The 12,292-nt window shown below is 39.7% G+C and overlaps 8 protein-coding genes across 9 annotated transcripts in view; 3 read left to right on the forward strand and 5 right to left on the reverse strand.

The window, feature by feature from the left end:
* Gasu_20660 (MFS transporter, PHS family, inorganic phosphate transporter) overlaps positions 1 to 1,383 on the reverse strand; it is a 1,922-nt gene extending 539 nt beyond the window's left edge. Inside the window, exons 1-2 of the mRNA XM_005707067.1 lie at positions 165 to 1,383; positions 1 to 109 (exon numbers count right to left, since the gene is read on the reverse strand). The exon at positions 1 to 109 is cut by the window's left edge and continues 539 nt beyond it. Of these exons, the coding sequence (XP_005707124.1) occupies positions 1 to 109; positions 165 to 1,372 (1,317 nt within the window). The 5' untranslated portion in view covers positions 1,373 to 1,383. The remainder of the gene's footprint in view (positions 110 to 164) is intronic.
* Positions 1,384 to 2,103: 720 nt separating this feature from the next.
* Positions 2,104 to 4,264, forward strand: Gasu_20670 (uncharacterized protein). The gene is made up of 2 exons (XM_005707068.1): positions 2,104 to 2,425; positions 2,476 to 4,264. The coding sequence occupies exons 1-2, from the start codon at positions 2,116 to 2,118 to the stop codon at positions 4,236 to 4,238; spliced, it is 2,073 nt and encodes a 690-aa protein (XP_005707125.1). The 5' UTR covers positions 2,104 to 2,115; the 3' UTR covers positions 4,239 to 4,264.
* Positions 4,265 to 4,283: 19 nt separating this feature from the next.
* On the forward strand, positions 4,284 to 6,014 carry Gasu_20680 (uncharacterized protein). Its single transcript, XM_005707069.1, has 2 exons — positions 4,284 to 5,803; positions 5,866 to 6,014. The coding sequence occupies exons 1-2, from the start codon at positions 4,337 to 4,339 to the stop codon at positions 5,899 to 5,901; spliced, it is 1,503 nt and encodes a 500-aa protein (XP_005707126.1). The 5' UTR covers positions 4,284 to 4,336; the 3' UTR covers positions 5,902 to 6,014.
* Positions 6,015 to 6,913: 899 nt separating this feature from the next.
* On the forward strand, positions 6,914 to 8,384 carry Gasu_20690 (NADH dehydrogenase). Its single transcript, XM_005707070.1, has one exon. It carries the CDS (start codon positions 6,935 to 6,937, stop codon positions 8,357 to 8,359), a length of 1,425 nt encoding a protein of 474 aa, XP_005707127.1. The 5' UTR covers positions 6,914 to 6,934; the 3' UTR covers positions 8,360 to 8,384.
* Gasu_20700 (chromosome transmission fidelity protein 8) lies at positions 8,379 to 8,903 on the reverse strand. 2 transcript variants are annotated; one of them, XM_005707072.1, is made up of 3 exons: positions 8,680 to 8,903; positions 8,468 to 8,628; positions 8,379 to 8,421 (listed from the first exon to the last, which is right to left on the reverse strand). In XM_005707072.1, the coding sequence occupies exons 1-3, from the start codon at positions 8,851 to 8,853 to the stop codon at positions 8,400 to 8,402; spliced, it is 357 nt and encodes a 118-aa protein (XP_005707129.1). In that variant the 5' UTR covers positions 8,854 to 8,903; the 3' UTR covers positions 8,379 to 8,399. The 2 variants fall into 2 exon arrangements, with proteins under 2 accessions (XP_005707129.1, XP_005707128.1); XM_005707071.1 differs by having other exon boundaries at positions 8,389 to 8,628.
* A 72-nt stretch (positions 8,904 to 8,975) lies between these two features.
* Positions 8,976 to 10,163, reverse strand: Gasu_20710 (E3 ubiquitin-protein ligase UBR7). Its single transcript, XM_005707073.1, has 2 exons — positions 10,085 to 10,163; positions 8,976 to 10,034 (listed from the first exon to the last, which is right to left on the reverse strand). The coding sequence occupies exons 1-2, from the start codon at positions 10,140 to 10,142 to the stop codon at positions 9,151 to 9,153; spliced, it is 942 nt and encodes a 313-aa protein (XP_005707130.1). The 5' UTR covers positions 10,143 to 10,163; the 3' UTR covers positions 8,976 to 9,150.
* A 1-nt stretch (position 10,164) lies between these two features.
* Positions 10,165 to 11,043, reverse strand: Gasu_20720 (uncharacterized protein). Its single transcript, XM_005707074.1, has 2 exons — positions 10,823 to 11,043; positions 10,165 to 10,774 (listed from the first exon to the last, which is right to left on the reverse strand). Exons 1-2 carry the CDS (start codon positions 10,967 to 10,969, stop codon positions 10,247 to 10,249), a joined length of 675 nt encoding a protein of 224 aa, XP_005707131.1. The 5' UTR covers positions 10,970 to 11,043; the 3' UTR covers positions 10,165 to 10,246.
* A 50-nt stretch (positions 11,044 to 11,093) lies between these two features.
* On the reverse strand, positions 11,094 to 12,253 carry Gasu_20730 (uncharacterized protein). The gene has a single exon (XM_005707075.1). The coding sequence runs from the start codon at positions 12,236 to 12,238 to the stop codon at positions 11,549 to 11,551; it is 690 nt and encodes a 229-aa protein (XP_005707132.1). The 5' UTR covers positions 12,239 to 12,253; the 3' UTR covers positions 11,094 to 11,548.
* Between the last annotated feature and the right edge of the window lie 39 nt (positions 12,254 to 12,292).

A 12,292-nucleotide genomic window follows, 5' to 3' on the forward strand; every position in this document is an offset into this window, starting at 1 on the left:
CCCCCATCTTTCCAGAGATGAAGAAACACCGTACATAGTAGCACGAATCCTGGTAGGAAAGGCCTCTGCTGGTACCAAGTATACCGGAATAAATACAAAATATTGAAAACTAGATACAAACCATAAATACAATGATACTCGATAATATTTTAAGCAAAACTCACCCTGCAACAAAAGTACTCCAGATAATCCAGGCAATAGGTTGAGCCTTCAGCTGATAAAAGAAGCCGGTATTAATAATTTGAGTGCAAGCTAACCAAAGCCAACCCAATAACTCCGTCTTACGTCTACCCAGTTTGTCGACAACAAAGGCAGCGACAAAAGGTAACCAGATCAGCCACGCAGCACCTTCAGCAAGAGATAGCCAAATGCTCTTGAACAGAGAAACTCCGATAACGTGTTGAAGAATGAGGCCACCAAAAGTTCCTTGACTATAGTTTATCCAGTCGATAAGGAACCACATGATAACAGTTCCAACAGTTCGAGGCAAAAAATGACGTAAAATAACAAACAAATCTAAACCATCATATCTCCGGTGCCTCCTTTCTTGATCCTTCTTAAACATCAGTGAATCCTTCATTCTTGTTCGGAAAATAAGAACTGTAATAACTGGGATAGTAGCTATACCAAATGAGAGTCTTGCAACTACATTCCAGTTACAATGAGAGGCAGCACCCAAATGGGCATTGCGACATGCGATTGCTACTAAGATGAGTTGAACAACGAAAGGTGCAAAATTTCCGATAACTTCAAGACACATGACCAGCATAGCAACTCTTCGCCCACGTGTTGCTGTGTTGACTTGCTCACTATCTTCCATTACATTTGGAACATTACAGGTATACTCTCCACCCATTCCTAGACCAGCAACTCCAAGGGCAATACACATCATCCATATCATACCGACATGAGAGGTACCATTCATAGCAACTCCCAATATGTTTCCAAGAAGCACAAGACAAGAACACATAATCAGACCTTTCTTCCTTCCAAAGTAATCTGCTATAAAGCCAAAGGCAAGTAGACCAAACATAACACCATATAACATAGAAACTCCAACTGCTGCCTGAACAGTTGTGTCGTTACCAACACTCGGAAATATGTCCGTGAACATCGTCAGCAAAACTGAGTTGATGTCGTACATATAGCCGTTGACAAAGAACCCAGCCGCTGTACCAAAAGCGTTGAAGCGGATGGTACTTTTGTCTTCGTCTGACAACGGAGCAAGCTTGTTGGCTTCAAAACCTCCGTTCTCATCGTCACCACTTTTGTTAGCACCTGCTTGTTGTTCTTGAGAAGCTCGGAGTATCTCCATAGAGCTTCTGAACATTTCCTCTCCAACAACATCAACTCTCGCACCTAGCCCATTCATTTTGCAAACGGTATTAAGAAACTCGAGAAGAGCTGCTGCTTTTATAGAAAAAGGATTCGAACTCTCCAATGGAGGTCCAGTAGAACGATTCTGGACAAAATTGGGTGAGTGGCCGCAATCAGTTGGGCACGTGCGGTTCATTGCCAAATATGAAGTCAGATCGTAGGAATCCATTGTCGTCCCATACGAATACTCTGAGAAAGTTAATTAGACATTTCAAGTCGCGGGGAACGACTACGAGAACCCGACAAGACGCTTGTGGTTTCACATGTATGCACTGTTTTAGTCTTTCCAGAACTTGAAGACAATGTAGAAATTTTACATACTTTCTTAGAAACGGGTCGTACAAAAGACAGTTGTTACGAGGGGTCCCTAGAAAGTAGCTGATAAAAGAATAAAGAAGAGTCTAAGGTGCAAGCACGAGTTTTGAAAAGTAGGAATATTCGTTTTATTAAAATTGTAGCCAGGAATGCTCACTCTCGGTTCCATCACTGAACTGCGTGAAGAAGTCGTTTTAACTCAAGCTTTCTTCAAGTTAGATTCTCTTTTCGTTCAAAAATACCGATGCCTTAAATCATTTGGCCTTTTGAAGGAGCTTCTTTTTCAACCAACTTCAGCAATTTTATTTATAGAAAACTATTCTAGAAATAAAAGAAAAGTTACCTTTCTATTTTGGAACAAGACTTGAAACCGGAATCTCAAGTTGTATAACATTCCTAATATTGCACAGCACGGGTGGTGATATGGGCAAACAAAAGAGAAAGCTTCGTGCTCTAGAAGGAAAGCACAAGTCTGCAGCGCTGACAAATACCGAAATACGTAGAAAAAGGATAAATGTTAGAGTACCTGAAACTTCAACAAATAATATTGATTCTGTCAAAGGAGGCGAAACAGTGTCTACTTGGCTTTTACAGCTACGGAAAAAGAACTTTGTAGTGTCGAGGTCAGCTCTTAGAGGGTTTATTAAGGATTTGAAGAACATTCCTGTGAAAGATTTAGAAGAACACGGCGGCAGTATTGTTAACGCAGTGATTCCTTGTATTATTGATCCAGGTTTGTTATGTAGACTTGGCTAATTTTTCTTTCTCTCAATTATTGTGCAGATGAAGAAACAAGAAAAGATGCTGTAAGATTCCTTGAAAGTTTTCTTTCGACTTGTTCAAAGCCGGAATTCTTACCAACCAGTTTTATGGCTCACCTGAAGATTCACCTTCGTCATAACGGCGTCTCCGCTTTTGAAACAGGCTCACAGTTGATCTGCCTCTTAAGGGAACATAGGAATTCGTATCTCAGAGATAATCTGTATGAGCTTTTAAGCCTTTTCGCAAGCCTTTTGGACCACAATATGCCATTTTCCGTTGAAAGTTCGGAGCAACAGTTCTGTCTCGCAATACAATTGATGGAAAGTTTCGAAGCATTATTGTGTACTTTTTTTGAATCTGATGGAAACAAGGCTGAATTTGAGGATTTGTTGAAGAACAATGGTGTTTCTGAAGATATTCCTGTTGTTGTGAACGATATTGATGCAGTCTATGGATTGGCGTTGCGTGACTCTGTCAAGCAAAAAAACGAGCATATTTCATCTGAGTTGCTCAAACTTGTCAATTTTATTTTTCTTACGATCCGATCTTTTGGCAAGTATCCTGTAGTTGCTATAGGAGATGGTCCAAGTCAGAAGAAGCTATTCGTTGTTTTCAGCCGTCTTCTTCTCATGGTTGGTAAAGTGATTTCTCGCTTTGAACTTTCCAAGAATTCCTTCGAGCAATGGAAGGATTATTTGCCTATTTTAGTTGATACTTTGAAATCGTTTCGTTTAGGAGAAACATTGTTGGATAGATTTTGGGAAGAGAGTTTCCTTCGGTTTGCAGCATTCTCATGTTTTCTGTGCCATTTTCTGAACCTTTCTGTGTTTTATTATTACCACTCCAATCATGTGAAACTGGTAATCAATGAATGTGTAGATATATGCAACGAGTACTTGAGTGTCTCTTCAGATCATGACAATGGACAATCACAATGTTATTTGGTCATTGTAGCAAATATCCTTTGCCATTTGATAAAGCAGCTATCTTTGAATGAAATAGTTCCTCTTATGGATGCATTTATAGCTCATTGGATGGAAGCGGATATTCGTTCACAATGTGATATCTCATGTTTATATTTGCTATGGGAAGTTGTGATGAATCACGATTTGCTATGTAGATGCAAATGGGTGGACAAAATGTTTCGCACCTTTTTAAAAGTTTCATGGAATACTTTAAGAAGTCAGTCTATGGAGAGCTGCAGGCGTATGTTTTACTTTTGGTTGGCTTCTGTTTCTCACTTACCTGTACAATACAAATCGGTTTACGAGGAGTCTTGTTATTTGGTGAAAAATTTTTTTGGAAAGAGAAAGAAAGAAAATGGTAAATATTTGTTTGTTCCCGGACCTGCTGTTTTTCTAGATATCGAAATGAAACGGGTTGCGTTATCGTTGCTATTTCATACTGGTCGATTTTGTTTGGAAGTTGCTGAAGTTCTCTTAGTATGTGTGCAGCATCCCAAATGTATAGCAGATCAAAGTTCATGGATGATCTTCGGTTACTTTTTTGAGTTATTAAGACGTTTCTCAGACTCTTTATCTTCTGAAGATAGATACTATATCGCATGTTTGATTGTCATTGCGGTTTATCGTTTGGCTGTGAATTATCCTGAACTGGAAACAACGGCTATCAAAAGTGGACAAAGATGTTTGGTAGAATGTCAATTGGAAGATAGTGGTGTTGAAAGTATGAGAGAGATTCTGCAGTCTGAGAAGAATTTATCTGCCCATATGGTTGAAAAGGTATTATTGGCAAAGGAGGATGCCCATTTTGCCACTGGATGAGAAATTCCCACTTTTCCCAAATTCCGGATTTCCTTTTTTCAAAAAAAAAATTGTCCGTTTTGTGGGAAAATTTCCCGCCTTGAAAGGCTTCGTTTTCTATGAACTACTTGAAAGCATTTCTTGTTATACAAAACTCTAAAAACTGTGTCAAAGAATGGAGAAACAAGTTGAAGGTAAAAGATTGTCGTCTCTATGCAGACTCACCCGACGGAGAAAAAATACAGTTAGCCTTTGACAACGTGTACACACAGCCTGAGGAATTCTATAAAGCTCAAGAATTTGTATATTTCACAGTCATCAACCAGCTAGAAGACGGTAATATTGTGGTTTGGTCACATATTAAGAATAACTCGCAAGGCAATGTCTTTGAATCGTGTAACAACTTCCTTCAATTCTTTCTATCACAGGAAGTTGGCAACTCACTGGAGAGATTGCGTGTTTATGGACTAAATGCAGATGAGGAATATGAGGAGATACAAGATTGTGATGCACATGCACTTGAAGAGTTGAAGGAAAGAGGAAATATTTTCTTGAGGAAAATTGATGACTCTCAATCCCACAATGTTTCCACCGAGCCTTCGTTTTTCAGCATCTTCGAGAGTCTTCTCGTCACTATCCATTTTAGTAACAAATTGGTTTCATACGTCCTATTTACGGAACAAATAGTGGAGAAGAACTTGCTTTTATACGTTGGTTCTCGTCTACAAATGGAAGTTCACAATTTGGCTGAGAGACAGGTTTTCAAATTTATAGTTTTGGAATTGGATGGAATGGGTACAGAAACGTTCAGTGTATTGAAGGATTTTCAGAAAACGCTAAGAATTTTACAAGAAACTAACCATTTCATTTCGTCCAATTCACCAACTGACCCAAAAATGAATACTTTAGAAGAGCTTGTTTCTTGTGGAGACTCAACAGAAAAAGAAAATTTTTGCAGTCAAAATGTGCGTGAGGAAGCACAGGAGGAAGTTTTCGATGTTGCAACCTATTCTGAGTCGGATCGTGAGTCGGAATGTGATTTGCCTCTTTCACAAATAGAAAAACATCAAATATTCAAGAAAATGGAAAATGTGTGGAATTCAAAGAGACAGAACACCACAGATGAATCCAATCCTTTGGATACTGATCAACAGCTTCAAACAATTGCAGAGAACTCAAAGAGTCCTATCACTATGAAGAGTTCTGCCCAAGTACTACCAGTTCAAGAAAGACAAGAAATTTCACAAACATCTCCAGGTAACGAGCTGTTGGATGAAAGGAGATACAATGAAGACGATATTCGAGAGCGTATCTCAGAACTTGAGAGTCTGATGAATCAACAGCTTCGGCTTCGTGGTAATATGATGCGAGAAGTGAGTAATAAAGCTAGTCAATCCAGTGTAAATGCAAGAATGCAAGTCGCATACATTGGAGACGATGCATTATCGGATATTCGTAAAGAAATTCGTTGTTTAAGAGAAAGACTCTCCAGTATGACAACCAACGAATCCATTTCATCATCTTTAGATACGTCCAAGGAGACTTCTTCTTCTCATCCTAGTATTTCTAGTCTAAGAGTTTCTCAGGTTTCTTCAAACACCGAAAAGGAAGGAGCTAACAATCTTCTTTCTTCGCTTGAAGATATTAGGAGTCGAGTGAATGCCTTGAAAGAGCCTCCTCGTAGACATAGACGTCACCGTCTTCACACGAATGATACTGAACGTTCAACAACTTCTGAACAACAAAGTTCCACAAGTTGTGAAAATCAGTGGGTCAATGCGACAGAATTTTTTGCCGATCCAAAAAGGCAGGCCCATTTTGGAATGCAAGGAAGAAGCTCAGATTTTTATTTTGCAAACTCTCACTTGCAAAATACAAGGCCAAGTGATATATATCTTCGACGTGAGAAATACTTTGATTCTTCTAACCTACCTGGTCGTTCAAGTGATGCCAATTTGCTCAACGTTTCGAGAGGTAGTTTCTCTAATCATTTTCCTGATGACTACTCTCGTATTCCTTCTTATTCCAGCTTTGTTTCGGATCACCTTTCGAGAAACAGTGGAGGCGCAGGAGCTGAACTTTCTGATCAGTATCCCATTCGAAATTCTCAGAATCATCCAGACTTGCCCGTTTTACAAGACTCGCAAGAAAACACAAGAAGGATATCTTTTCGAGATTGGAGACCGTCGGAACAGCTCGTAACCAGTACTCCTTCCGTATCAAGACCCATTGCTGTTCATGGACCGAAATATTCGCCTCAGACAGCGACTCAAGAAGCTGGTTCAGACATTCGAGCCGAAGGTGAACTTTGGCAACGAAAAGGACACTTGATGAAATTTTGGCGGCGGCGTTTTGTCGCCATACTACCGCATTCGGTGTTCGGAAATGTTTTGTGTATTTTTGAAATGGAGAAAAACCAGACTCTGCAACCAACCAAGTCAAAAATGCTTGCACTGAAGCAGACTCAAGTGAAGAGTGAACCAAATACGGTAGTTATTTCTGGTAAGCCTCGATATGTGTTCCGAGTACAGACGTCTACTAGTGAGATTTTCTTCGCAGCAGCAGATTCTAAAAGCAGACAATACTGGATAGAGAAACTTCGTACAGCATCACGAAAGGCATAATTTCGATACCGTTGATCAATAAATTACTAAATATTTGTGGATTCTTCAAGGCCATTATTCATTTACCAATCATTTAGAATTTATTGAAACAACATGCTATTGGCTTATGTCCATGGCATATGTAGTCGGAAGTCCTCGTTTAACTGCTTTAGAAGAACCCATTTTTTGAGTTCTACCCGTTTCTTATTTCCCTCCAAACGACGCCAAGTACGAGCTCCTTCTCTCCATCTCTCCTGTTTATATACAACCAGAGAGAAGTCTGTCAATAGTTCGAAGCCAATACTGCATCCGAAAATAACCATTTTAGGTGGAGGCTTTGGTGGTCTTTACACCGCATTGACACTATCGCGTTATCCTTGGACGAGGCTAACCAAACCCAAGATTACTCTCGTTGATCGGTCAGACCGTTTTGTGTTTTTACCCATGTTGTACGAAGTAGCTTTTGGACAGTTGGACAAGTGGCAAGTGGCGCCAACGTTTTCTCAGTTATTGCAAGGAACAGATGTTGAGTTTGTGTTGGGACAAGTTGAAAAAGTTGATGTACAAAAGTCAACTTGTGAGATATTTTCCACCAAATATGGGCAAAAGGAATTTTATCATGATAGATTGGTTATTGCCATCGGTACGGAACCAAGTTTGTCATCAGTTCCTGGTGCCGACAAGTATGCATTACCATTTCGTACATTGGAACACGCCGAACAACTGAAACAGAAATTAGTCAACTTAACCAAGATGAGACGTCAACAGAACAGGAAACCTGTTATTTTTGTAATCGGTGGTTCCTACTCCGGTGTTGAACTAGCTTCCAATGTTGCAGAATACTTTCGAGGAGAGGCAAGAGTATGCATCGTGGATCGAGGAAACCGTTTACTTGATGCTGCAAGTGAACACAACAGAAATGTTGCGTTGCAAACTCTTCGTTCTTTGAATGTGGAATCATTGTTGGATATGGAAGTGAGTTGCGTCACTGAGAATGCTGTGTCGCTAAAGTCGATCCAAGAATCAACCCAAGAGTCGGAGAAGAAGTTCGATGCCGATTTAGTATTATGGACTGCAGGTTTTAAACCTTCTTCATGGTTGCAATTTGTTGCATTAGAAAAGGATCCAACAGGACGTATTCTTACGTCGAGTACTTTACAAGCTACAAGGCATGATAATATATTTGTTCTAGGAGATGCTGCAGCAGTGACAGATGTCAACGGACAAAGATGTAAAGCCACTGCTCAAGTAGCCATCCAACAAGCAGAATGTGCTGCTTGGAATATTTGGGCATCGCTTTGCAATAAGAAACCGGTTCCATTTCGATATGAACATTTGGGAGAATTGATGACGCTAGGAAAGTATAATGGGACTGCTGAAGTTTTCGGAATACCTTTAAGTGGGACATCTGCACAGTTCACTCGTCGATTAGCTTATCTTTTTCGTATGCCAACGAATTTACATCGTTTGAAAGTGGGTCAGAATTGGGTGTTTAAGCCGGTTTCCTGTTTCTTTGAGAACTTTAGCTTTCCTTTGTAAAATCCGGCTTTTAGATTTTACATGTCCATAAGATAGTACACTATTTTGTCAGCAGTAGTGGTCTGAAAAGTATTGGAATACAGTAAAAAAGAAAACCCTTCAACTCACCTGGTATTGAAAAGAATCCTCGTTTTGGCTACTCCCAATACTTGTATGGAAGCTTGGTTCTCTTTCCCGTTTGCTTCCTTCTTTAGGACTGCGAATGGCTTTTTCAAACTTTCCACCTTTCCCTGTAGTAGAGAATTTCCCACTCGAAGTTTGGCAGTTGCCTAGAGAAAAAGATATTCAGTTTTGCTATGTGATATGTGACCAGAGCCTACTTGTTCCCAGTTCACCCACAAGTCGCCTATGTTCAAACCTCCCAATTGTGTCGTTTCTTCTATTCTGTGTAAGCTTTGATGTGTGCTTTGTTCATTCAAGTGAAACGACCCTTGCAACTCTAAAAGTATCCAGTCCTTTGCGTTTTCTTTTGAATAGCAAACAGGAACTCGCATGGCGGGAAAATTTTAACACATTGTGACGGAAAGAGAAAGAGAAAGAGAAAGATGATGTCGAACAATCACAGATGCTAAGAATAAACGTGGAAAGGTAAAAAAATACAATATCTCTCATGTTCACAGTAAAAAACTCTTTTATTTAAGTTCCAATCATCTGTTGATTCTAAGATATGTAACTCTTAAGAACTTATGGGCTGCGACTATCCAGTAAAGCATCAAGAGACAACAAACGCATGAGAACATATTCATTTTATATCCATGACTTGAAATGTCCTATTATAATGGATACATGTTTTAGGACGCGGTCGTCTCGCTAAAAATCCTTTCTTTGAGTCGGTTCAATATTGCGTTCATATCCTGCTCCGTCACAATGGACTTGCTTTCTGCAAAGGGTCTCAATTCTTCGTATAAAAGCTCCCTAGCTAGTGCATAACGCTCTACAAACATTCTTTCCACGATAGGATCGTGTAGTAAACGCGAAACATGGTTATCGGGATCCTCTCCTTCTCCCTCTGCATCGTCCTCAAACAGAAACAAAAGTCCTTGCTCGGACACGGTATAACTGCACTCTTCACATCGACAAAGATAATTCTGCCAACCACGAAACAAGCCATAGTCTCCATTTGCTAGTTGTTCTGGCTCACTCGGCAAACTCTGAGTCACGCAGAACTTTAACTCTTGTCCATTCGGTTTAGTCGGGTATACGTTTAGAATGTGTTGTAAAAAAGGATATTTTTGAATACAAAGTGAACAAACAAGGTCAAACTCCTCTTCAAATATATTCCCAGCACACCAAGGTGCCTTCAGGTTCAAACACGAAACATGATACCAGTCTTCACAAACAAAACACTGGATCATATCTTCAGCGTCCTCACTGTACTCTTTTTCACAGTAACAGAAACGATTCCAAAAGTTGTGGTTGTACTTGTTCGTTTCGTTTGTGGCTGGTTTATCAGGAAAAAGTTTGCAGGTGTTGTGCATCTTGCTGTTTCCACAGTCACAGATAAAGTCTCTTTTACCATCTATTTCAAACGTCTTCTCAAAGTGTTCACCATGACAAATAGCTCTACAACCACGACAAAAGCCAGCCGTCTGTCCATCCCTGGTGCACTGTTTGCAACCGAAGACGTCTTGTGACGCACAATTCAAAGGAAAGGTACAAGAAGAATCATGCCAATCTACTGAGTTAAGTACTCGAAAGATAATGAAAGGTACAACAAAGACTCACTTTCTTCTTCTTGTTGTCTAACTACGTCTACCATCGTCACTACATTGTCTTGGTTCATCCTAAGCAATTTAGAAATTTCCAAATGGCGCCAAAATTTTCTTTTACTATGCTTCAAGTTCTCTTCAAGTAACTAGCTACTTCTTCTCAACAAGTATACTAATATTAACAAGTTCCATAATTTATAATCTCTTCACCTTTCACATGGTAAAGAGACGTATCTATTGAAAACTGTTTCTGCATGTTGGGTGCAAGAACATTTTTGAAGAGGTTCACCTGTGACAAGCGATCCTCATAAATAATAAATCGACGAATATCTCCAAATCTTCGAGCCAACTCCTGAAGCACTTGTTGTTTATAAGTGAACGTGTCAGTCGTCCAATGCAAACTTTCTGGTTTACAAAATACCCGCCAAGGTAGAATTCCCACGTCGAGTTGTTGTGTTATACGCAATACCTGAGGACGAACAGTCGATAAGCGACCTGTCAATACGATGCACAAATTGGTCAACTCTTGGTCTAAATAACGGAACTGAGATACGACTGAAGATATGACTAGTTCAGGAGGCAGTGGGTGAGATATAACTGGCGGCAAAAGCGACTCTGGTCTAGACCACCAACTCCGAAAAGGCCAAGGTTGAAAGTAGTATTGATGATATTTCTCTTTTCCCTCCTCAGGACAAGGAGTCTTTACCTAGCGCATTTACTGAGCAACTGTGACCCAAATATATTGTCTTCCTACCAGAGTCCCATCAAAATCAAAAACACAGAGTTGCTGTACACTCTCTTTTGTGCGGTGAGACAAGATGTTTCTCTCCAACGTGGATATTTCCAACTGAATGGTTTCATTCCAGTTTTTCATATTATTTCGACTAGTAGTATCAGACATAGCATCTCAACGTTGAAACTGCCTCATCTTCTGGAAGCCTCTTGAGCCCCCAACAGATTAGATCCATGTACGCAAGGTTGTAAAACCTACTGAATGTTGTAATGTTGGTTTTCAGTGGACAAGAGAAAAAAATGAGTATTTTATACAAAATAAGAAAATTACAAGTGATGTTGTTACAGAATCACTTTAAAACAATGGTCACCTGTATCCCTTGATAACTTCTCTAAATACCTTCATCCACAAGAATGTAGTTTACCTTGCAGAATCCCTCCATTCCGTTCAGAGTCAACTCATTATCTAGTCCATATGAAGAAATCCTATCCTTTCAAAACAAGAATACATTCACAATACATTTCATCAAATGTCTGCAAACTTTCTGAACAGCAAGGAGAATGAAAGGTTGTGTTTCTTTTCTAGACTTGTAGTACAAGGCATATTCATAGTTGTCTGATACACAAATTTTATACAGTGTCGATAACAGAAATACGTACAAAAATGCAGTACATCTTCCCAATACGTCGCTGCTATTTACGTCAGTTTGACGGGCACATCATCCTACAAAAAGATCATGTCGAAAGACTATCGAATTTCCTTGCCATCCAAAAAAATCTGCTTATACTCCTTTTCCGTATCTTCTTTCAAGATAACCATATTTCCAAAATTCATGCAGTATGGCTTACTTCTCAGTATATTCCTCAGTTCTAAGTATCTGTTTATCTTTAACAGCAGTATCGGAGCACATGACTTTTCTACATCACTCATTCTAGGCAGTCGAGTGTAAGTGGAACGGAAACCATCACTCCACAATTTGAGATCCTTGTACAAATATTGTAGTCTCTGTAGAAGCACTTGAGAAAGTTCACAATGCTGTTGATTTTCAACAAACAATATGTTGGAAGAGGAACTCATAAGTTTATCTTTTTTAAGCTCGTGTCTTTTCTTGGCAGCGATACTCATCCGTATTCTGGTTTCTCTTGACAAGCGCTTTCCTTTATTCCAAGCACTTCTTCCCTTTAGTGCTTCACAAACTTTCTTCCGAAATTGTGGGTTCTTCCAACGCTCTCGAACAACCGTTGATTGTTTCAACAACACGTGACTCGCTCTCCTACCAGCCAAATTCTTTGCACGAAACTCTGGGTCTCTCCACAACAACTTGAGTCTAACTGAGCGACAAGTTGTGATTGAGTGACCTGTATTTGTAGGATGGTTATCTTCCGGGAAAGAACTGTTAGCTTCATCTGCATATTCCTTCCTTTGAGCAACAAGCATATGAGAAAGTTGGTTTCGAGGCAACCTGCGAAACTCCCTTTTATTGACGGTTTG

Source organism: Galdieria sulphuraria (assembly GCF_000341285.1).
Source record: "Galdieria sulphuraria unplaced genomic scaffold scaf_14, whole genome shotgun sequence".
Classification (NCBI taxonomy): domain Eukaryota; phylum Rhodophyta; class Bangiophyceae; order Galdieriales; family Galdieriaceae; genus Galdieria; species Galdieria sulphuraria.